The sequence below is a fragment of the Aythya marila genome (genome assembly GCF_965140915.1).
Source record: "Aythya marila genome assembly, chromosome: 6".
Classification (NCBI taxonomy): domain Eukaryota; kingdom Metazoa; phylum Chordata; class Aves; order Anseriformes; family Anatidae; genus Aythya; species Aythya marila.
The window spans coordinates 39,198,741-39,221,208 of record NC_139047.1 but is presented as its reverse complement, the minus strand read 5'-3'; the positions used below and the strand labels follow the sequence as shown (position 1 = coordinate 39,221,208).

Sequence of the window (22,468 nt, the reverse complement as noted above, 5' to 3'; positions counted from 1 at the left end):
TCTACATCACACTTTCATATAATTAACAAAAAGATTATTCTTCCTCATACCAAAAAAAGGAAAGTGTAGGGACAGTATGAAATACATCTATAAATAACAGTAAGGATTTGCTGAGCAAACTACGATTTATCTTCATGTTTAATTCATCATGAACAACTAAATATGAATTTAACAGCAAAATAACTACTACAGTGTCAGAGTACTGCAGGACATTTTCTATGTTGTGCATACATTTCATGCAGCATCTTTCAGTGGGTCTCTGAGGGGTACAGAAGAGAATCCATATGTGTGTTCAGAAACGAGTTGCAGTCTTACATAGAAGAGCATCCTCATAAGAACACTTGCCGGGACTGCCTTGTATGGTGTTGGAGGAGCAGAGCAACGTGGAGACAAAGGCTCTCAGGGGTACAACAGCAGAAAGTCAGTTATCTCACACTTCTTTCATTTTGACTTCAGCAGCTCAGTAGCTGGAGACTTGTCCCAAAACAAGGGCAGAACATTGTGCAGCTCGGCCAGCAGCTTTTCCCTCTTCTTGCAGAGAATCACATTCTCTTCCCTCCATTCTGCATGAGGCCTCTGTCTGGAAAGAGAGGAGTTTTCTCTGTCTCGGAGGAAATGTCTTAGCTCTGGCAGCCTTTTATGATTTTGTCTTTGTCTCTGAAACCTGAGCCAAAAAAACAGAGCTATGATGCTGCTGTTGTGGGATTTATTCCTAGTCACGCTCAGTGCTTGCTCGCTCTTCCTCTGTATATGAACTTAGAAGCTTTGAAAGACAGTTTGCTGTTAGTTGGAGTTAGGTCCTGCTGTTCCACAGGAAAGCTTGGCATCGGGATATTTTTAAATGGGGCTTGATTTTAATACATCCCTATTTACCTCATCAGAGCAATACTTTTGGTCACAGCAGCATAAGGATTTTTGCTCTCCAGTACCTTCCTTTTGGGAACAATTCAGCCCACAGCTGTTTATCGTCCTCTACTGTTCTGCCCTCTGCACCTTCCACTCATTTGTTCAGATAATTTATTTACTCTGAGCCACTGACATTCTTCGGCTCTTCTTTTCTCCTTCCCACAGAGGTTATGTCTCTGTGGTGGTTTCTTTCATTCTGCCTTACTTTCAGAAATAGAACTAACTAATATTGGGGAATCTTTTAAGTGAGTGTAACAGCAACTGAGCATTTTAAAAAGTACTCTTCAGTACAGGGAACAACAACAGCAAAAAACAATGCAATTTAGCAAAAAAATGACAATTCGTCTACCATTATTGGCACCCAAATGTTCCAATTTCTTTATGGAGTCATCTGAATTAAAAAACAAAACAAAACAAAACTATGAGGATAGAATATAATGGTGGAAGCAAAAATGCTGCAAAAGACAGCAGTATGAAGAAGGCACTAGTAACATGTCTTGGAGACCACTTTGAGACAAGCCAGAATTTCTTCTTTGCCCTTTAGGCTCCCTCCCTTTCTTTCCTTCCATCCTTTTTTTCCGTGTCAAAATAACTAATGTAGACTGGTGCAGAGGGTAGGGTTTATTGGTGTGTTTAGTCCTTGTTGTTGTTGTTGTTTTTACTTTAGTGTATTTATTTAGCACAGCACATCAGTTCAGAAAAAGCACTACAGAAAATAAAATAAAGTTTGTGTATCATAAAGTTTAGAAGAAGCTCGTTGTATATGAATTATTTGCTCCAAACTATAATAACATCATAGAATGAGGGAAACGAGTGTTTTATATTTGAAATAATGCTAGTAGTAGTTAACTGGAAATGAATCCCCATGTGGAGACTTGTACTGCATTCCCTACAGGCTCCCTAAGAGCCTATTGTCAAGGGAAAAAATTATTTTGATATGTAAGAAATGATGCTTAATACTTCAGAAATCCCCAGGATGTAACCAAAAAATCCATGAATGTCTTGAAAAGCTGGAAGCACTAGAAACATCTATCTCATGAAAACAGTCATGAAAGTAAGGAGATCCGTGCTTATGGCTGATAATTTGTTCTGTTTCCCTAGTATACTTTGTATTTATACTTCTAGGGCAATAGGTCTAGCATACAGTATTAATTTATGTCTCTGAAGATTCTGTTGGGAAAGACTGTCTCAAAGAGACTTAATGGAATTTCTTCTCTGTAAACAGACGACGATCTGTTCTTAGGTTATAGTTCACTCTGTCAGAAAACTGTCAAGAACGCTGGTGCTACCGAGGTCCTTCTTAGGAACATGGATTGTATTCCTCCCCCTGCCCTTCAGCTGGAACCAAACCACAGTCAAAACTGTTCCTTCACATTTTTGTTACAAATATGACAAATTGTTCTTTAAAATGAGAATTCGTTTTTAATCATTTGGTGAGCCATAATAGCAGAAGAACAGTTTGTGTCTCAGTGGAAGTGTTTAAAGGTACAACGCATATGCCAAGCTACCCAAAGGTTTTATGTAAACTGGGAAAAACGCCAAAGGTTAGCAGTCCTTGTTCCATTTGAAAGGAACAGTATTGTTGGTTAAAGACAAATATTTCTGAGCTTATTATCATTCTGCCATACCAACCAGTATGTTGGTTGGTTCAAACTTAATTTTCTCCTATTTGTGAAGCATGATCTTATTAGTGTAAAACAATATATGCATTCCATTTTTGCCAGCCAAATTTGTAAATTCCTTACAGCCACGGCCCGCAGAGCTTTGGGACATTCCCCTCGCCACCCCTCATCCCCCTTTTTTTCTGTGCATGCGCTAATAAAGGCATTCTGAACAAAGCTATCCTTCACTTAAGTTCTTGGAGACAGTCAGAGTTATAAATGTGTCATGACAAATACATCTATAACATTTTAAAATTCCTTTATTTACTTTTTGTGAGTTGAATTCAGTTAGAAAAAAATAAAATTCAAGATAGTAGCAGCCTAAAACTGGCCTTGCTAAAGGGTTAGAGGCTAGAGTTAAACATAATTGGAGGGTTATCCATAATATTTTAAAGTACTGTCTTTAGAAACCTCGAAAAACTTTTGCACAGCAGAACTCAAATATATGTGCACTGTAGAGAAAATTATATGTCTACCCATTGTTGCCTGCCATCTTTGAACAGCTCCAACAAAATTATCTCACTCTGAATTTAGCTTTTTGACTTGTTTTCACTTTTTTCAGTTGAGATCCACAGAACAAACCAAGTTAAAAGCTTTAAATTTCAGCTATTTTTTAATAGCTATTCTTGTTTGTCATCGTTTTTGATGTTTCTTGACAGCAACATATAGGGAACAAATATTTCAGGCTTGTGCAGCTTAAATTAGGCTCAGAGTTTTCGCTAACTCTTGAGCTTCAAAAAAAAAAAAAAAAAAAAGATACCAAATATGGAAAAATTAAACTAGAAGGAATTCCAGAAAGTTATGAGCAAAAAAGTAGGTTGGAATTAAAGTTTAAGGTCACTATTCATTATTTTAGTGACTGTTCTATTTCAGTATGCCTTTAACTGTATATTTTGCAACTAAAATGATGGCTACTTTATAAAAACTAATACTTTATAATAGCTTTGTTATTCATTTACATAAAAATAACTTCTGAAATAATTAAATGAAATCAGTTTCAGAAACTTCCTCCCGTTTTACATAACAGTTGAATATGAAATGCTGTATCCAATTTTCCAATGTTGCCTGGTTCACGGAAGAATGAATTGTTTCTAAATTAACAAGTTTAAATATGAAAGCACCTATAAAATCAGCAAATACTGATTATCTATGCAAGTGTGTCTAATATAAATGTAGTATGCGCTTTCCTGTATTCCCTGTTTGATGTTTCAGTTTAATCGACTACAGCCATAAACATCAAGAATGTAGGAAGGAAAAGGAACTGTTTTGTAACGACTATGCTCTTTGGATCTCCACAATTGCTAGAGTCCCGTGTGAAATACCAAATGATGATTTCAGTACTTAATCTATTATGTTTCTTTGAAACTACTTCATTTTTTTTTTTTTTTCAGATTAAGTATACCTCCTTCTAAGAAAATAGCTGCGTTTTCAGAGGCTAGCTTAGCTGGCAGAACCCGAGTAAGCTGTAGACATATAGCTACCTCTTGTGGCAAAAGTAGTATACTCATAATACTGAACTATTGAGGTTTCTTACATTATGCTTGATGTGGTTGGTAAACCTGTATAGCAACTTAGCAAACTAGGAAAGCTGGAGAGTAAGAAATACTCAGGTTTCATAATTTTAATAGACTCTTCACCTGAAGAGTTAACTAAAAATTGGTAATTTGTTACAAATGAAATGCCAGAAATTTATGTTAATAATAAAGTTATCTAAAAGTTTTCCACTAAAATCCAGTAAGAGTGGAATAATGGCCAGGACTGGGGTCTATGGCCAGGTTTGACAAGAAGAAAAAAGCTGTTCACTATCAGGTTGAATCATTGTTCTCTGCATGGTTTCGCTGAATAAAGTGAAAACGATAACTAGTGAAAAGAGAAAGCAAAGTGCCTTAAAGTTTACAGTAGCTGAGAAAGACTGAAAACAGTTACCAGGTACAAGCGTGGTTCAATAATGTATTCCGCAGAACAGCAGCAGCCATTCAGCTAACGGTGAGGAAGACAAGAAGCAGTCAAAGCTTTAGGTCTGGAAGCTCTAAGGAATGCTATCTTGGGTATCTGCAAAGAATCCCATCACACCTACTCTCTTTAAAAAGATTTAATGCACAAATGGCTCAAAAGCATGAAAAAAGTGTGCATTCCTCCTAAACCGATCAGCTAAACTGATCAGCTGCAAGCATCTGCCCTGCTCGTGCTAAGGAAGGAAGGACAGCCTACGAGATGCAGAAAGAGAACACAAGGAATAACAGCATGTTGAAAACATGGTCATCAAGGACAGTGAGGGTTTCAAAACAGGATTGCTTACTGTGAACTTGTTTTGGGAGTTATGCTCAACAGTGTCACAGACGACACTGATTAGGCCAAGGAATTTTTACATTCCAGAAACACATTCCTCTACCAATGCAGCTGAAGAGGAATTTAGTAGATGTACATGTTTGTGTGTATACCAGTTGGATTTTGCATAGCACGGAGAGGTTACTGTGCTTAAAATGATTTGCAAATTTGTGCATACTGCTTGGAGAGGGACAGACTGAATGAGTACATCTCAGAAGGAAGAAAGGCTTTAAACAGTTATTTTATTTTGTTAAGCCTTTCATTATGGTTCCCTTTTATTGTAGATTTCCAGATTAGCCACATGTATTTCCTTTGTCATTTAATCTGCTTCATGGCTTCACACAAAATTCAGAAGTCACGTACTCTCAGTTCAGACTTAAGTCTGTACAATGAATAACAACACATACCATAATTCATTCCAGAACAGCTAAAGTTACACATTGCCAAATTCCCAAACAGCTCTGCCAAGCACCACCCAAGATGTTAGAGTCAGGTGCTAAGAGGTAGACACTCAGCCTCACTCAAGAAATTCATCCCTGCAGAGAAGTCCAGAAGCCTTCAAACAGAAGGTGTGACATTATCAAATTTAGGAATACATGTATGTTGAAGGCCTCGTAGCTAGCAGCATTTACTGAAATCTGTTTTCATGGCTTTTATTGCCAGTTGTCTTCAGCCGCTCCCACTTCTGTAAGGTGTTTTAAAGTCTACAGACAAGAAACAACCCTATATTAAGCAATGTTATTTCCATCAAGAAGTTCTACAGAAGAAATTGTTTCCTGAAACCATGCCATTCTTGTTAAATGCTTCCATCATTTGCAAAAGCAGGCTTCCTGCAAGGCTTTGATCTTTTCCAGCAAACCAACTGTATTCGTTCCTTAAGTTCTGAATTTAGCTGTAGTTCATATTTAAATAAAGGCAAAGTAATAAATTCAGACTAGAACTAGATAAAACTCCCTAAAACAGAAGGTAAAACTGATTCATCATAGCATCACCAATGATGCAAACACAAACAAAAAAGATGTCAAAGAGCTGATGGCACAAACAGAATGAAAAACTGTCAAGTCTATTCTTTAAAGTTTAAAATACAATTTTTGTTTTCTGTTTAGTTCTTGTTATTAAGAATACTGTTATAAGCAGGACACCTTAATAAATATATATAAATTTGAGAAAATAAAGCACCTTACAGAAAAGCACTTGTCAGAATGCAACAGTTAAGTAAAAGATTGACTTGGCTGAAATGGAAGTGTTCTTAATTATAAAACACTTCAGCAGAAGAGTTTATTCTCTGTACACTTCTGTACTGGGTTTACATGGCAAGGTTTTGGTAGCAGGGGCTGCAAAAGTGGCCTCTGTGAGAACAAGCCAGCAGCTGCCCCGTGTCAGGTAAGAGCCAGTTTCAGATGGCTCCAAAGGGACCCGCCGCTGGCCAAAGCCAGGCCAATAAGTGATGTTCTTTGCGTCTCTGTGAAAGCAGATTTGATAAAAGGGAAAAAACAAAAACAAAATGCTGTGCAACAGCAGCTAGGGGAATGAGAAGTGAGAAACAGACTTGCAGACACCAAGGTCAGTGCAGCAGGAGGTGTTCCAGGCAGGCAGCAGTAGTTCCCCTGCCGCCCATGGAGAGGCCCCTGGTGGAGCAGGCTGTCCCCCTGCACCCATGGGTCCCACACGGAGCAGATCTCCACGCTGCAGCCCCCCCATGGGTGGAGGAGCCCCCTGTGGAGCAGGTGGATGTGGCCTGGAGGATGCTGAGGCCCATGGAGAACCCCCGCAGCAGTAGGCCCCGGGCCGGAGCTGCAGCCCGTGGAGAGGAGCCCACATGGAGCAGGGGGGAGCTGCTGCCCACCCATGGGGGACCCGTGCTGGAGCAGTTTGCTCCTGGGGGATGGACCCCGTGGGATGGAGCCGTGTGGGAGCAGTGCTTGAGGAGCTGCTGCCCGTGGGCAGCCCCGCAGGCTCAGTTTGTGAAGGACAGCATCCCGTGGGAGGGACCCCATGGGGAGCAGGGGCAGAGTGACCCTGAAGGAGCAGCGGAGATAAAGCGTTATAGACTGACTGCAGACCCCATTTCTCATTCCCCTGTGCTGCTCAGGATGAGGGCCTAGAAGAGGGTGGAGGAGGGGAAGGTGGCTGTAGGGTTTTTGTTTGGTTGGTTGGTTTTGGTTTGTTTCTCACTGCTCTAGCTTGTTAGTAATATGTAATGAAATTCTCTGATCTCCTTACGCCGAGTCTGTTTTGTCCATCATAATAATTACAGAGTGACGTCCCTGTCTTTACCTCAACCCTGTAGCTCTTTCCATCATATTTTTCCCCCCTTCCCTTTGAGGGAGGAGTGAGAAAGCAGTTGTGGTGGTGCTCATCTGCCCAGCTGAGTAAAACCAACTTTCAGGTTCTCTCCAAATAGCAAGTGCTATTGACACAGAAAGCAAACATTAAATGCTACATGTAATAATGCCACAGGGGAATGCAGGAAATGAAATAGATCAGTTGCCAGGATTTCTTCCTCTGCAGGATACATATTACTGCAAAAGAGGGACCTGCACCTGCTTGACATTTAGTAAAACCCATAAACTGAGCTTATCGAACATAGGCCTCCTGGCTTCGTGTTAGGTCCCCTTTCTCTACATTAAAATTTTATATAGGTAGAATATGGAAGATATTTTACATTAAAGCAGGCTTTGTGATAGGGTGGTTGGAACTACCATACAACCACTCCAAATATGCACTGTACACTTACAGATCCTAGGCACAGCGGCAACACGCGCAGATGCATTTTTCCAGGACTGATGCTTCTTAAAAACATAGACTGAGCCTATACTGCACAACTCCCAGTGCAGACAGAGTAGTCACTATACCAGAGAAAACCGAGTTACTGAATATATTTAATTCAACTATATAGTATTGAAGCTGCTACAGGTGCACTGTATGAGGACCTTTTAAAACTGGGTTAGGTCCATAAGCAACATGACCACCTGATTCATGTCAATAGATATGTTCCCCATAGCTACTTTCTCTATTTAGCATGCCATCCCTACCCTAAACATGTTGTTTTAAACTGTTTAGATAATATTCATTAGAGAACAGACTGCAAAAATTCAATATGGAACAAGTAGAAGGGTGGTCAGATTCTTCTGTTTACTCACTGCCATAGCAATGTTAATATTGTATCACAACATAGGATTTTATGCAGCTGCAACAATGAAGTGCTGCAATAAGTGACTGGATCCCCACAGTGATTTGCACACAGCTAGAATAGTAATGTTTTCAGCCACTCTAGGGGTGCAGGATAGAAACAAGGATCCCGTATCTCTCTGCTCCCAAGCTATTTGAATAGCTCCTTGCAGCAGGGTGCAATTCACCAGTCACCAGTTTCTGTAGTGTGCCAGGATACACACCGTCCCTTCAAGTTATTAGGAAAAGATGCTTGAATTGATTCTTCACTCAAGTATATATTAAGCACAGTCCAGAATAATTAGGTGTCCAGTTAATCTAGCATCCAGGGGAAGGTTGATGGGTGTAATCCAAAAAGAAAATAATCCTTTTTACTAACACAACCTTATCTGGCATGAGATCCTTGGCAAGCATATGCATAGGTTTCTGGAAGCAGATTACTTCAGAGAAAGAAATATTCCTTAACGGCCATCAGAATCAGGCCCTATTATTTTCACTAGCTATTAGTTTTCTTCAGAAAAAAAAGGTAAAGATCAGAATTATAATTTTTTTTTTCTGGCATTTATTCTGTAGTGAACATGTACTAGCAGTGGTATTTGAATTTTTCTTATTTGTTCAGGGTGTAACCAAGTTATTTATTGCACATACTACTAATCACCCCCTCCTGTGATCATAATTTAATCTTTAATCAACATATAAAGTTATTTACATTTCATAGATGAATAAAGTGAAGCAGACATTCATATTAAGTGGTAACACTAATTCTGAGTAACCCCCTTTTTTCTCCTCTAAGGGTTCTCCTCTAAGGAGAGGGCTTCATATGTTCAATAAATTTTCACTGTAGTCATGTGCAGCACACTATAAAAAGAAACCTTACAGACAATATAAATGCATTTCTGAGCATCACTTTTCATATTGAGTCTGCCTGAAGTGCTTGACTGCAATTTTAGTGGCACATTCATCTGCAATTACTACCTCAAAAAAACAAAAACAAAAAAACAGAATTAGATTCAGAGCAAGAAAAAAAGCTGAGCTACCCCTACCCAACCAATGAGCAGGAGGAGATAATTATTCTCTGGCAGGACTTTGACTATTTTTATTGTCTTTCCTGACAGCATAAGCATGCAGGGCTCAAGGATACTTCCTGTTCTTTTATTTACAATTGCTCCTCCCCATTTTCAAGCTTGATCCCTCAGGTCCTACTACTTCCAGTCTGTACTGAGTCTAATTGCTTTTCAGGCTCATCTTCCATTCTAGCATCCCAACCTTAAACTCCATATGCAAATCACTGTGTTCCTTGCAACCTGACTCTTCTTTCATGTCTTCCCTCTCATCCCAGAGGTTCGAGTCCGAGTCATGTATTTCCTTCATTCCTACTCCTCAACCCTAAATGGGTTAACACAGACTGTTCTCACTTGGCTCTTCCTACTGTCTGGATCCCAGCAGGGGAGTCATTAAGGACAAAGAGGGGCTTCTTGCTGTTAAATTCTTGAGACATCTTCCTTCAAGGAAAAAGTGTTTGGAAACCTCTATTAGCTGAGGGCCTTAAAAGTTCCTAACCTGTTCAACTTTCCAATGTCAGCTTCAACCATCATTTTCCCTTCCTCCTCACCTTAGAAAATGCTCCAGTGCACAATAAGCTGAACTTCCTTACAGAAACAAATGCAAGAAAAATCTGTAGGTTTTTCCCAGGACCCTCTGAAGTTGCCATGTCATGCAATCAGCCTGAGACAGGCATTGGTATGGAACACCTCAGCCTAAATTATAAGAGGAAAAAAAAAAAGACCCAAATAAACACTGAGGTCAAAGCATTAGGCAATCTGGATTTTAAGCAGTACTTCACTCCATTTACAATTGACATACCAACTCTCTCAGAAAACATGCCTTTCAGTTGTGACCTTTCTTAGGATCACATTCACTTCAACTTTGCTATCACACTGAGTTAAAAAAAAAAAAAATACAGAAAAGATGGACAATTCCAGTACTTCAGTCAAAACTCACACAGGAAGTGAAGCTGTTAGGCTTCTTGGCATTGAGTTATTATTGAACACTACTAAAAATAGATTAGACAGAAGCTATATATTTTAATAAAACCCAAGTAACTGAGTAACTCTTTTTATAAAGTATTTTATTGTCACTAATAGAAACACAGTAAGATACAAGGCAGTCAAACTATTTCCACAGTTTTTGATCCTTTACCGCAGTGTGCTAAGTGCTATTTAGAATAGAAATTTGCTTCTATGTAAACATAAGTTTTTAAATGCATATTTTAACATTTCCGTGGCTGTTGAATAATGTAAATTCTTTTAGGTAGCATGAACTTCTCCAAGGCAGGCTGTGGCTTTTGGTGAGCAACTTGTAATGCTGTTGCAGGAATTTTGTGGCTCATCTGTAACATTAAAATGGGGAAAAAAGTTGTAATAGAATACAACTTCTGTTGTTCTCCTCCTAAATTCCATCACATGAAAGTAGTTAAACCTAACTCTACAAAGAGTTCAAGTAATCAACACAGAACTCAGTGATTCTGTACATTTAATAGTTTCTGGTTTAAAATTTTGACATTAGTCTGACTACCATCTGTGAATTGACTTTCTCAGTAGTTCATAGAATGAACTGACAAGGAAAGCAGAACAAATAAATTGTAACCAAGTTAACATTAAGTGGTTACAAATTCTTACTTTTCCTGATTCAAACCACCATCATTGTATTATTTAATTATCACTTTTTAAACTTCTAAAGAAGGTTTATGTATGAGATTCTGGAAACCAACTGTAGAAGAAAATGGGAGATCAGAGCAGAAGAGATGGGAAATAGAGGAAAAACAAGATGATATCTCTATTTCTCCTTAACAAATAAGTCTAAGCCAAATTTCAAGATCTACATAGTAAAGCTTTGATCCCATCTGTTGATGAAAGGCTTATGTTGAAATGTGACTGATGTTTTACAAAGCTCTACAGATGAGGAACTCTTTGTATGCTTTGGAATCTAAAGATTGCATGTGTATGAAAAACAGATGAGAGTCAGATCTGATTAGCATGCAAATTAAAAAGCTGCTTGTTAAATCAGCTTTTGCAATATTTAAGTGTAAGACTCTGCATCAACAACCTAGCAAGAGATACTAGACCTGTAAGCATAATGATAGAAGAAATAGAGTCTATCAGCAGCCTTGTGACATAAAATTTAAGTAATCTTCTATTTCCAAGAGAGAAATCAGTCAGATGTCTGACTATCTTGTATCAGTCCCCAGGTGAAATAACTGTATATGGAGCAACAATGCAATACGTTGTACGTGTTGTCTCAAGGATCACTTAAAACAGTTTGACATGAGCTTCCCACCTGTGCACTTGCAGGACAAGGAGTAATGGCTTTAAATTAAAAGAGGGTAGATTTAGATTACAGATGAGGAAAAAATTCTTTACTGAGCGTGGTGAGGCACTGGGAGAGGTTGCCCAGAGAAGTTGTGGATGCCCCATGCTGGAAGTGTTCAAGACCAGGTTGGATGGGGTTTTGGGCAACCTGGTCTAGTGGGAGGTGTCCCTGCCCACGGCAGGGGATTGGAATTAGGTGGACTTCAAGGTCCCTTCCAACCCAAACCATTCTATGTTCTGTGAATTTGAAATCAACGTACCACTAAAAAAAAAAAAAAAAAAAAAAAAAATACACTTTAAAATATCTAACAGTACTTTTCTATAACACATATAAATAACCACTTTGTGGCTACTTATTTACTGCTAAATAGGAGTAGAAATGCACAGAATAATAAAAATTAATTACAAAATAGCAGAATAAGAGACCGCTAGTTATATTTTAGCCATCTAGCATTTCACCCACATAGTATGTTTCTTCAGAGGCTATTTATCATCAGGAATATTTAGTAGTATATAGTAGTAGACAAGCCTACAAATATCAGACGACAGTAATTTAAGGAAAATTCACTGTTTTTTGTTTGTTGTTGTTTAGTTTTATGGAGAGGCCTTGACAAATGCCTATCTTGTTCTTCCACATGTACTTACTTTGTCCAGTGCTTCTGCCAGTACGACACTCATCTTCTGAATTTTTGAAATACTGACGACAGCACTGTAAAGCATGAGAAAGAAGTATTTAGTATCTCCATCTTGCAAAAACACTGCCACTTATTTTTCAAACTTGTTAATACAAAACATTTTGTAATTGAAATTTAAGTTTTGGAGCTAATTATACGATATAAAAAGGAAAGTATGCTGCCTCAGAATAGAGCAATGGAAAATGTGTTGTGGCTTTTTTTTTTTATTTATACATAGTTTTATAGAAAGTACTATATTTTATAGTAGTATATTTTATAGAAAATACTAATTTTGTACACTGTGGAATAGCTTCACCGAAGTCTATAATGAAAAGACAGAAGTAAAAAATTTGACTTTGTCATTTTCTTGATTCTAATCTAGGCCTATGAAAAACATTCATCCTCTGGCAGGGGAATATTTCCCTTGACATCAGCAAATTGTCAAGCAAGAACTTTTTGTACAAGATTATCCCATTAACTTCTTTGTAGTTCAACGCAAATTAGCCACATCACCAGCATTCCAAATAAATAAGCTGTGGGTACGAAATACTTTAGATAAGCATTAGAAGACTATACATACTTCTGATGATATTATTATTTGCAGTGACACCTCTGTAACTTAAAATGCAGTCAAGAAAAGCCAGTATCAGCCATATACATGGAACCAAACACCTTAACCGTGACTCTTGAAAAAGCAGATACTGCTTGAATGAAGCTAATGATTTGGTAGATGAGACAAGATAAACTTTCTATTGAAATTTCAATTTAGGAATTGTTAGTTTGCCACATTGACAAACGGAAGATATTAAATATACATTTATGCCATCGGATAACCATATTCTGTAAAAAGACAGCAGCAAGATTGGACCCAGACAACTAACAACTGGTGAAAAAAAGCTTCCGAACTAAAATACTCCAGAAAAAAAAAAAAAGGGTTATTAAAGAAATAAACCCCCCCCAAACAAGAGTCACTTCTCTTACGTAACGAGCTATAACCAGTTTTTATGTATTATCTATAAACTCATGCAGGCATCTAATTAGCCATTAAGATGATGAATTATGTTCTATCATGCAATATATTACACAGCACCTCTAGAGTAAGCACACTTTTTTAGAACTAGATCTCAAAGTTCATCTCCTGCCAAGACTGAACTCAGCTCAGACCAGCCACTTAGTCTCAAACAAGTTACTATTACAGCTCTATCAGATGATCTCATCTGAATCAGAAACACAGGGACAAGGAATCTGTATGATTACTACTTAACAATTTTCCTGTGGCTTGTATGACTGCAACCTGACAAAATCCATCATTCCAACAAGGTATGTATGCTATATTGAATACCCATTGATCACAGTACAGTGAACAAGTAAACAGGAAAGAAGTCAGTGTTACTGTCTCAGCTTTGTTACAAAAAAAAAAAAAAATTTAGATCAGTGTCCTCCAAGCCATTGGGAAAAAGAAAAGCAAACAAACCCACAGTGGTGATTTCTGTAGACCTGCCAAAACAGTGTCACTATGCTAGTGTTAAAAAAAAAAAGTAAAGAAAGCTAATTTTAATATTAAAAGCTATCCAGAAAAAGAAAAAGGTAAAAAATAAAATCACATTCATCCAAAACCTGAGTTCAGCTGTCGGTCTAGTCACAAGCTTCCCTTTTAAATCCTGGTAAAATAATCTATTTCACAAGGATTCTACTAGATTACAGTACTTTGTGTTGGTTGTCAGATACTGATACTATGACTCAATGTAGACAGATATTCAACTAAAAAGGAAGACTTCTTGATGGCAGCAAAAGATACTCAGAAATGCCAGATGCAAATCTGTTTATCAGAAGTAATACAGGCAACTTAAATCCCAGTGGGGGTAAAAACACACAAAAGCAGGAGTCAGACTGAAGTCTGCCAGACTGTTTAGCAATCCTACGTAGCACAAGTTACTTTAAGAATTAAACTCTTCAGAGTTGAATAGTTGTCTTTATTTTCAACCTTCAACCTGTTCTCTATGACCTTTACCTATGGAGCAGGGAAACCAGCCCTGCAGTGCAATACCTTGTCTTGTCTTTTCCTGGAGGTTTAGTGTTTTTCTTAACAAGTCCATTTTCTTGCTTTTTAGACACTCTCATACCTCCAGCTTTGACTGCAAGAAGAAAATACAGTTTATGTAAAAGTACAGACAGGATTCCATGCCAAACAAAACAAAAATACCTGTACCCCAGATTAATTGTTAACACAAAATTATCTTTTGGTATTTAATTCTATTTTTACTTCACTTGTATATATGCACATACACAGAATTAAACCAAAGAGTTCCAAGAAAGACTTGAATAGACTATGACACAGAAGTTTTAATTCAACTTCCAAATACTGTAATCAAGAAGTCAATGGGTTTTCAGTCACTTGAACTTATATTAAATCTTAACACCTTAATATGTTGGTATGAATTCTTTCCCCCATAAATCTCAGATGTAATAAATCCCACTTTAAATACGACAAACAAACAAACACACCCACAACTCTGAACACTTAGTTTTCAAAAAGCATCACTAACAGCAATAAAGGTTTCATGATTTGTTCAAGGTATTCTAGGATAAAGCTAATAATGCAGATGCATATTTATCTTTCACTTGTGTTCTAACAAGCTTAATTCTATTTTATTAAGATATCTGCCAATCACAAAACCAATTAGCACTAATTAAGCTACAGAAGACCTAACAATAACAATTTAAGTTCTGAGGCATGTCAGAAAATTCAATTCTGAACAAAGAACATATGAAGTTATCTAAAACATCTTGTTGAAACAAGTACCTTCCCATTCACAAAGGTATTTTAAGTTTTAAAACTGCCAGCATAAGAAGGAACAAACTCAGTATGCATTCTGATTATTTTGAACAAGTTGCTTCCTCTTACAACAAGGTTCATGTTCTTCTTATTAATAATCAGGACAAGAGTCTTCAAATTTAAATACTGGGGGTAGTGGTAGGGAGGGGCAGGGGATGACAGGAAATTGAGAAAAACTTCAAAAATTACTTGGCTAAATAGCATGAGAAAGAAGTTTTTTCTCCTTCCCCCCCCCCAAACACATGCATTTATCTATCTGACAACTGTTTTCTATCAGATCTAGCTTATCTCCTTGTATTTTCTGATTGCAGGTTTAGTTTTAGAATTAACAATTGTCCTTCAGTCATGTTTGAAGCAGTGTAGAGTTCTGCAGTATCTCAGCTTGTCTTTTCTTTTCAGCATTGCCTACATACAGTTAATTATGCTACTGTTTAAGCAGCAAATAGATCACCTAGCAATCTTACAGCTTCAAATACAGTAGAGACCTAGAATAAAACTCTGGTGGCAATCTAACTACAAAATGAGAAAATCACTGAAATAAAAATGTCAACCATTTCCAGTTGTCTTCTAGTAAAGAGCATCGGGATTCTAAATAGCCTGAAGCTCACAAGGTGTGAAATTTCTCTGGAAAGGGAGTTCACGTAAGAGGCATATTTAAACAATACCAACAAATGATTAAAAAAAGAAAAAGCCAGGATATTTCAAGATCTTAGCTGGAGGTCCGTTCTTCCACAGCTTGTTAGGTATGCAGATGCATTCACTTTTAGGAATGTGTCAAACCCCAAAAGGGAATCATTCATTTCATGGGACCTTCACTTAAGCACACATTTGCAGGACTGCCAATTTGTAAATACAAGTGCTTTTGATGGTTTTAATTTAACAGAAGAGATCAGACACACATAGCCAAGGAAACACTTTTAACACTATAAAGCTTTACAAAAACCACAAGGGTGGGAGAAGAAGAGGGAGATATCCAAAAATGGGAAAAATATTTAAATGCTAAGTGACCAGTTGAGAGTCTTGCCTACTACAACAAGCCCACTGGGAAAAGAGTTGCTTATAATGACTGCAAATCACACGAGACTTATTTCAATCTTTTCACTAACTTGAAAATAGTTGCTACTAGCAGTTATTCCGTGGTTGTAGGAGAGTGTAATATAGATGCACCAGAAAGCTGGTTTTTTTTTTTTTTCAAAGCAATTAAGAGAGATGTCTCAAAGTTTTAATATGGAGCTCAATTTTCATATTTTAAGTACCCTGTAATCCATTTAACTTAACAGTTCAGCATTAAGTGCCAAAATCCTTACCAATTTCCATATTAAAACACACCACAGCTTTCAAAGAAGTAGGGTGGGAAAACAACAGCGACAAAAATGAATACAAAGCAAAGGCACAGCACCTTGGAGATCCCAAGGTTACTGTTGATGCTGTGGCCAGAATAAAGGGTGCCTTTACCCTCGTATTCACTTGCACTGCCTTCGCTCGCTAGGTGCTGAGCTGAAACAACTCGCTTCCTGGCATTCCTTTGCAAGGATCACCGCATGGCAGTGCCCGCAGGTGAAGCCTCCTGAAAACGCTTCTCTGCAACTTCTGCAGCTTACTGTCACCTACATTAAGGAATACCAGGACAAGCACTAGGGCACTACCGCAGTGGTTTTAAGGCCATTTCAGGTGCAACGCAACCGCCGCTGTCACCGGAGGGACGAAAATAATCATCCAGAAAAGGCCTAGCAAAGTCAGCTAGCGAAGCTGCAAAAGAAGTTACTTCACAAACACGTAAAATCATGCTTGAAGATTAAGTTCTTGAGAACGCAAAAGACATTTGAGGGGTAAAATGAGACAGATGAGCCACGCCCCGCACCCCTCGGGCACCGGCTGCTCCCAGCGCACCGGGCGGGAACGCGGCTCCCGCGCGGCAGCGCTCCGAGGGGCAGCGCCCGGAGCTGGCGGACAGCAGGCAGGGCAAGGGCTGCCCGCTGAGGCACCGGCCCCGCACGGGCAGCACCCGCAGCTCGCACGGAGCGGGCCGCAGCGGAGCCGCAGGCGGAGGCCGGGGAGGCCGCCCCGCAGCACCCGGCCGCCCCCCGCCGCCCGCCGAGGAGGGCTGCAGCCCCGCCCGCACGGCTCCGGCCGATTCGGAGCGAGTTCAGGGCCAGCCGCACGGCGCAGGTAACCCGCGGCGCTGAGGCGTGGGGGCCGGCCCAAGCGGGAGCGGCGGGGGAAAGCGGGCGAGTCCTGCCCCGCGGGAGCGGCCGGGACGGCAGGGCGGGGCAGGGCGGGACAGGGCAGGGCGGGGCTGCCCCAGCCGCTGGGCACCCCCCGGCTCCGCGCTGCCGGTGCCGCCCCGCAGCCCCTCCGGCCCCGGGCGCCCCAGGGGGCTCAGACCACCGGTTGCGCCGGGGTCCGCCCGCGAGGCCGGCGCCTGCGGCCGGACCGGCGGAGACCCCGCGGAGCCGCCGCCACAAGGCAGGCGCGGGGCGGGGCGGGGGAGCGGCGGCGGCAGGGAGAGGGGAGGGGGAGTCCCGGCCCCGGCCCCGGCCCCTACCTGCAGGAGGCCGCCGGGCCGCCGTCGGGCAGGGCGCGGGGCGCCCCGTTCGCACCATCGCCGGGCGGGGAGCGGCGGCGGGGAGCGGCCTCGCGCGGGCCCGTCAGGCGGAGCGGGGCTGGGCCGGCCGGAGGCGGCGCCCATGAGGCGGCGGGGCGGGGCGGGGCGGGGCCCGCCCGGGTCTGTCAGCCTGACGGCCCGCAGCGGCGGGGGAAGGCGCGGTGAAAGAGGCGGTGGAAGAGGCGGTCGGAGCGCGGGGCTGCGGCCCGGGGACGTCCCGAGAGGCAGGCGGCGGGGAGCGAGGCAGCGGCTACGGGAAGGACGTGAGGTACGGGAGGGGCAGCGTTGGGCCGGCCGGTGTCCCGGCTCCCTGCGCTGTCAGCCCCTGTGGCTGATTCTCCGCTCCGAATTTAGACAGCGACGCCCGTCAACAGGTTTTCCAAATCCTTTGGGGAAAGAAGGTTGAAATTTGCCTGCTTAAACCAGACATTTGAAAGATTCAACGTAATAATTATAAAAGCAGGGCACCCAGTTAGCCTGGACAAAAGTTAATAGCAGAGCAGTCGTTCACTGCTCGTACCTGGCAGCGATCTCCAAAGTGGGGTGCGCGGGGAGGGTGCCTTGGGGTGACTGAAGAAACATTCAGAGTGTCTTTACTTTCTATTTACGAAATAAGAAAAGAAGTTACTGGTATGGATATTTGACATGCGGCTTGGCACTGTTGCTCTTGCTTGTTCCGTGTGTCAGAGGGTCCCGCGTCACACACGGCACCGAGGTGGCAAGTGCGAGAGAACAAGTGGCAAAGCTGACTGTTCCCAACCTCTGTCACAAACTCTTCATCAAACACTTTACGAGGGAAAGCAATGACAATCTAATGAGATCTGACAAAAAGTCAGCCAAAAAGAGCTGAAATGATCATTAAATGTGGATTTACACCTGCTATCATTAACAATAAACCTCCCCCTGAATGTGCATTGTGCCATGCAATATTAGCTAATGACAGTATGAAGCCATCATGATAGGCCAGACTTCTAAAAATGAAGCAGCTGGAATATGAAGACAAGCCTCTCTGTGTTTTTTTAAAGTCATGTGATACTCAATCCAATACTTTACAAAATTTCACTAAACAATAAATCTTTAGAAGCCTCCTTTAAGATTTCTTACTTAATAACAAAAATAAAATAAGGATATCTTGCCCCACTAAGAAGGGGCAAGAGAAGTTATATTCTCAACAGCAAATTACTTCTTTAATAAAAACAATATTTTATGGAAAAAAAAAACAAACACACAAGTGTAACAACTGATAGAGAAGCTGCTTTGAGTTGATTAATAATAACCCAGTATCCAATAATCCAAAATCCAATAATAATCTGAGGTAAGGTTACAAGGATAGCACCACACATGAATTTCATTTGCTGCATAATTCATATAATTCATAGTAAACTATTGCAGCAACAAAGTTGGAGCCAGAAGTGCACAAAATGCTAAGGATGTCATTGATGTGGTTAATTTTATAAAATTATGAATTTTATAAAATTTTAAATTATAAATTTTATAAAATTATAAAATCAAGACCTTTAAACAGTGGAATCATTATAATACTTTGTAATGATGTGGTGAGTGACCAGGGATATCTTTTGTCCCACACATAGGTTTGCTGGTCAACTCATGCAAAGTTCTTAACATAGTTGTTGAACTCTTCCCTAGGATGAGTTATGTGTATTTCTTTCACAAAAAGTTCTGTTCCAAATATGCTGACATCTTCTGTGATGACAAGTGGCTGTCAGAAGTATGCTACCTAGCAGATATTTTCAAAATAATAAAACCAGTAAATGCAAGTGAATGTAAAGTAAGGGTTTAGTGAAGCATATTCAATCACTTAAATCTTACTGAAACAAAATATTTTTTGTTATTGAATTTATCTGCTTTGTTGTAAACATTATTTTTAGTAAGAAGACAAGGTTTTCTACCACTAATAAATAAAATGAAATTATTTAAGAAAAAAAACTTCATCTCATCCTTTTAAAATTTCTATTTTTATCTTTTATAATGCACTTAATATATTAGTATAGCAATACACGCATATAATTTGTATACATGTATAATTTGTTTATTATTTATTATATGTATGATTTCATTTAACATGTATATAATTTATATAAATATACATGAGGGATACAGGCTCAAAACATTTTTACTGATTGGAATGTGTGATCAAAAAAGATCTGGAGACCTATATTCAAACTTTATCCAAACAAATATAGGGACTAGATTTTAGTTTTCTATTTGAATTGCAATGTTTTGGACATAACTGACTTTATATTGCTATGTGTCCAGCCAGTACATTGCTGAAATGCATGCTTATTTTGAGGAAAAAAAAAAAAAAAAAAGCAGCTAGAATTTAAGAAATGCACATGTAGACTCTATATCCAGATTATTTTTATTATTCTTATCTGGAATAGTTCACATGATAGTCACAGGCAAGTATATCCAGCCATCATCTTCTCTATTATGGCAGTGTATTGGGATTGGAAAGACCAGGGAGAAGGGAAGTGTTGTTTCCAGCAGTTTGTAATGCAACGTGGAGCTGCTGAAGCTGGTGTGTACACAGAAACATCCAGCTTCAGCCCCGTTGCTCTCTTCCACACTGGTGTGGGAGAACAGGGGCTGCTTTTCTGGAGAGCTGTTTTCGGGGCCCTGCCTTGCTGTGTAGCACCTCTCTGGACTAGCATCTGGTCCACCAATAAGGTCAGAAGCAGCCTATACAACTAAAAAAAAATCTCAGTTCACTTTTGAAAGCCTAAATATGATTTTACTAAAAAGAGCTGTAGTGCTAAAGCAAGTAAGATCACGATCCTTGAGAAATCTAACCTAGGCCCCCTGTGTTTTGTTGCAAGTTCCATTGCATCTTTTTACATAGTCGTTATTGTTCTATGTGTCTAAAGAAAGTTAAGCAAGAGTACATTAACAACAACACAAAAACATGATGGTGATACTCAGAAGCTAGCGTTCACGTATGAGAAAGAATCCATTAAAATCACTGTCATTTTCAAAATATTTAAATACTTTGGATGCATGGTATCCAAAATATGCACACGGCAAACCAGACAGTTACTTGTACTCTGAAATCAAGCCCAGAAGGCTGTTAACCACTAGCCACAGAGACTTTCTCTCTGTTGTGAATTATATTAATAAGTATTTAAAAAATCTTTTGTTACCAGGTCTGTTAGAACTTGTCACACTTCAAAAATACAGCAATGCAGCATTTAGCAAACCATTCTAAACTAACTAATGCATAGTAAGAAGATAGAGTTATACTACTTCAGTTGTATAAAAGCTTCACAGAATTTATTGAAAATACCTACTTGTCATAATGTTTAAATTATCCAGTATTTCATAATTTCAGCCAAAAGATCTACCTTAGTCATTCAGAAGAGTACTTGCTCTTTGAAAAGTTGTGATATGAAATCAAGTGAATATGAAATCAAGTGATATGAAATCAAGTTGTGATATGAAATCATATGAAATGAAGTCTTTGACCACAATTCCTTTGTCTTCAGCAGCACCATAATTTTGCCCTTAATTATCAGAGCCTCTTCATAAAATAACTGATTTTTGTGCTAATCGTGAACAAATGAATTTTCAAGGAGGAAACATGAGTGATAAAATATTATGCCACTGAAAACTACATCCCAACCTGCAGCTAATAAGAAACATCTGTTATTTTTCTTTATTGCCTAAGATATTAAATAGCCATCATTAGACGTGGTAGGCTCTGGCTAAGAATTTTCCAGCACTGATGGCACAAGTATCAGTTTCATGCGTGACTTCAGATAATTTTCCATGTGTAGTTTATTGTAATTTATTTTCCTTCTTAAATAATAATAATAATATCAACAATAATAATAAAACTTAGTTACAGTGTTAATGAATATGGTGTGTTCTGCTTAAATACTGTCATTGACAGTGAAGACATCCAAAAAGCTAGAGTGTTTCTTAAACCGTTTTTATTGCCTCAGACCAGTATCAAGGCAGTATGGTTACTGCAATTCTCTGTGAGAGTTGAAGAGAAGCACTTGCTCAAAACAGCAAAGGACCCGGTCCCAAAGGTAGCATTCATTAATGTTTTTTCTTTCTCCATTTGATGTTGTTGGCAAGATTAGTACTTAATTCTAAAATAACCGTACCATCAGTAAGATTTTCTGATTTTTTTTCTGTGATTTTTATAATCCCAGAGTTATGGTAGTTAATCCTGTTTCATCCCATGTAGAAATAGCATGTTCAAAAAGATATCTTCTGTAGAAATAACATCACCCAAGATAAATGTCTAATTATAATAACCTTTCAATGAAATATAAGAGCTGGAAGTAGACATGCCCAAATCTGCAACTATCTATATGGGATATATTTATTCATGGTTTCATTTTCAGTATTTAAAATTAAAACTTCCATTAAGGAATTATTTTCTAATGTTTACCATCTATGATGTAAACTGTGTTGTGGATGAAGACACCTTCATTGCGTTTCGTCATTATCTTGACTCTGTCAGTGATGGTAATCTTTTGTATTAAGATAATGGGACCTTCAGGCCCTTGGGCATTAAACAAGGTGGTGGGCAGGTGGAGTAGAAGGTGAGTCCTACTCCACTCAGTGTGTCTCTGTGGGCTGGAGAAGGATGATATAAAACAATACTGGAGTACTACCACCCCTTGCTGTTTTATCATGCCGCAATATTCCATATAAGTATAAACCCTGCCTGAGTAAGAGCAAAATCTGCGTATCTTGTGATGAGACTGTGTTAATTTTATCTGCATGCAGTTGCTGAAACCATAACACGTGATGCCAAAGATTTTTCTCATATGCTGTAAACATGTTCTGATCTGCTGTGCCAAAACATTTTGTCACAAAAACTAGCTCTTTTAGAGATTCTAAAAACAAACAAGAAAAAAAATGTTCATTATGTGATTTATTGGGGATTG

At 39.4% G+C, this 22,468-nt stretch overlaps 1 protein-coding gene across 2 annotated transcripts; it reads right to left on the bottom strand.

Moving 5' to 3' along the window:
• DAPL1 (death associated protein like 1) lies at positions 1–17,616 on the bottom strand. 2 transcript variants are annotated; one of them, XM_082763707.1, is made up of 4 exons: positions 17,490–17,616; positions 14,156–14,243; positions 12,080–12,143; positions 1–580 (listed from the first exon to the last, which is right to left on the bottom strand). In XM_082763707.1, the coding sequence occupies exons 1-4, from the start codon at positions 17,545–17,547 to the stop codon at positions 461–463; spliced, it is 330 nt and encodes a 109-aa protein (XP_082619833.1). In that variant the 5' UTR covers positions 17,548–17,616; the 3' UTR covers positions 1–460. The 2 variants fall into 2 exon arrangements, with proteins under 2 accessions (XP_082619833.1, XP_082619832.1); XM_082763706.1 differs by lacking the exon at positions 1–580 and adding an exon at positions 10,184–10,455.
• Between the last annotated feature and the right edge of the window lie 4,852 nt (positions 17,617–22,468).

Bases quoted from the DNA above. Each gene is read 5' to 3' on its own strand.
- DAPL1 (XM_082763707.1), bottom strand. From the start codon at position 17,547: ATGGTGCGAACGGGGCGCCCCGCGCCCTGCCCGACGGCGGCCCGGCGG. The intron at 14,244-17,489 runs GTAGGGGCCGGG...TTCTTCTTGCAG, and splicing joins GGCCCGGCGGCCTCCTGCAG to TCAAAGCTGGAGGTATGAGA. The intron at 12,144-14,155 runs GTATTGCACTGC...CATGCTTTACAG, and splicing joins CCAGGAAAAGACAAGACAAG to TGCTGTCGTCAGTATTTCAA.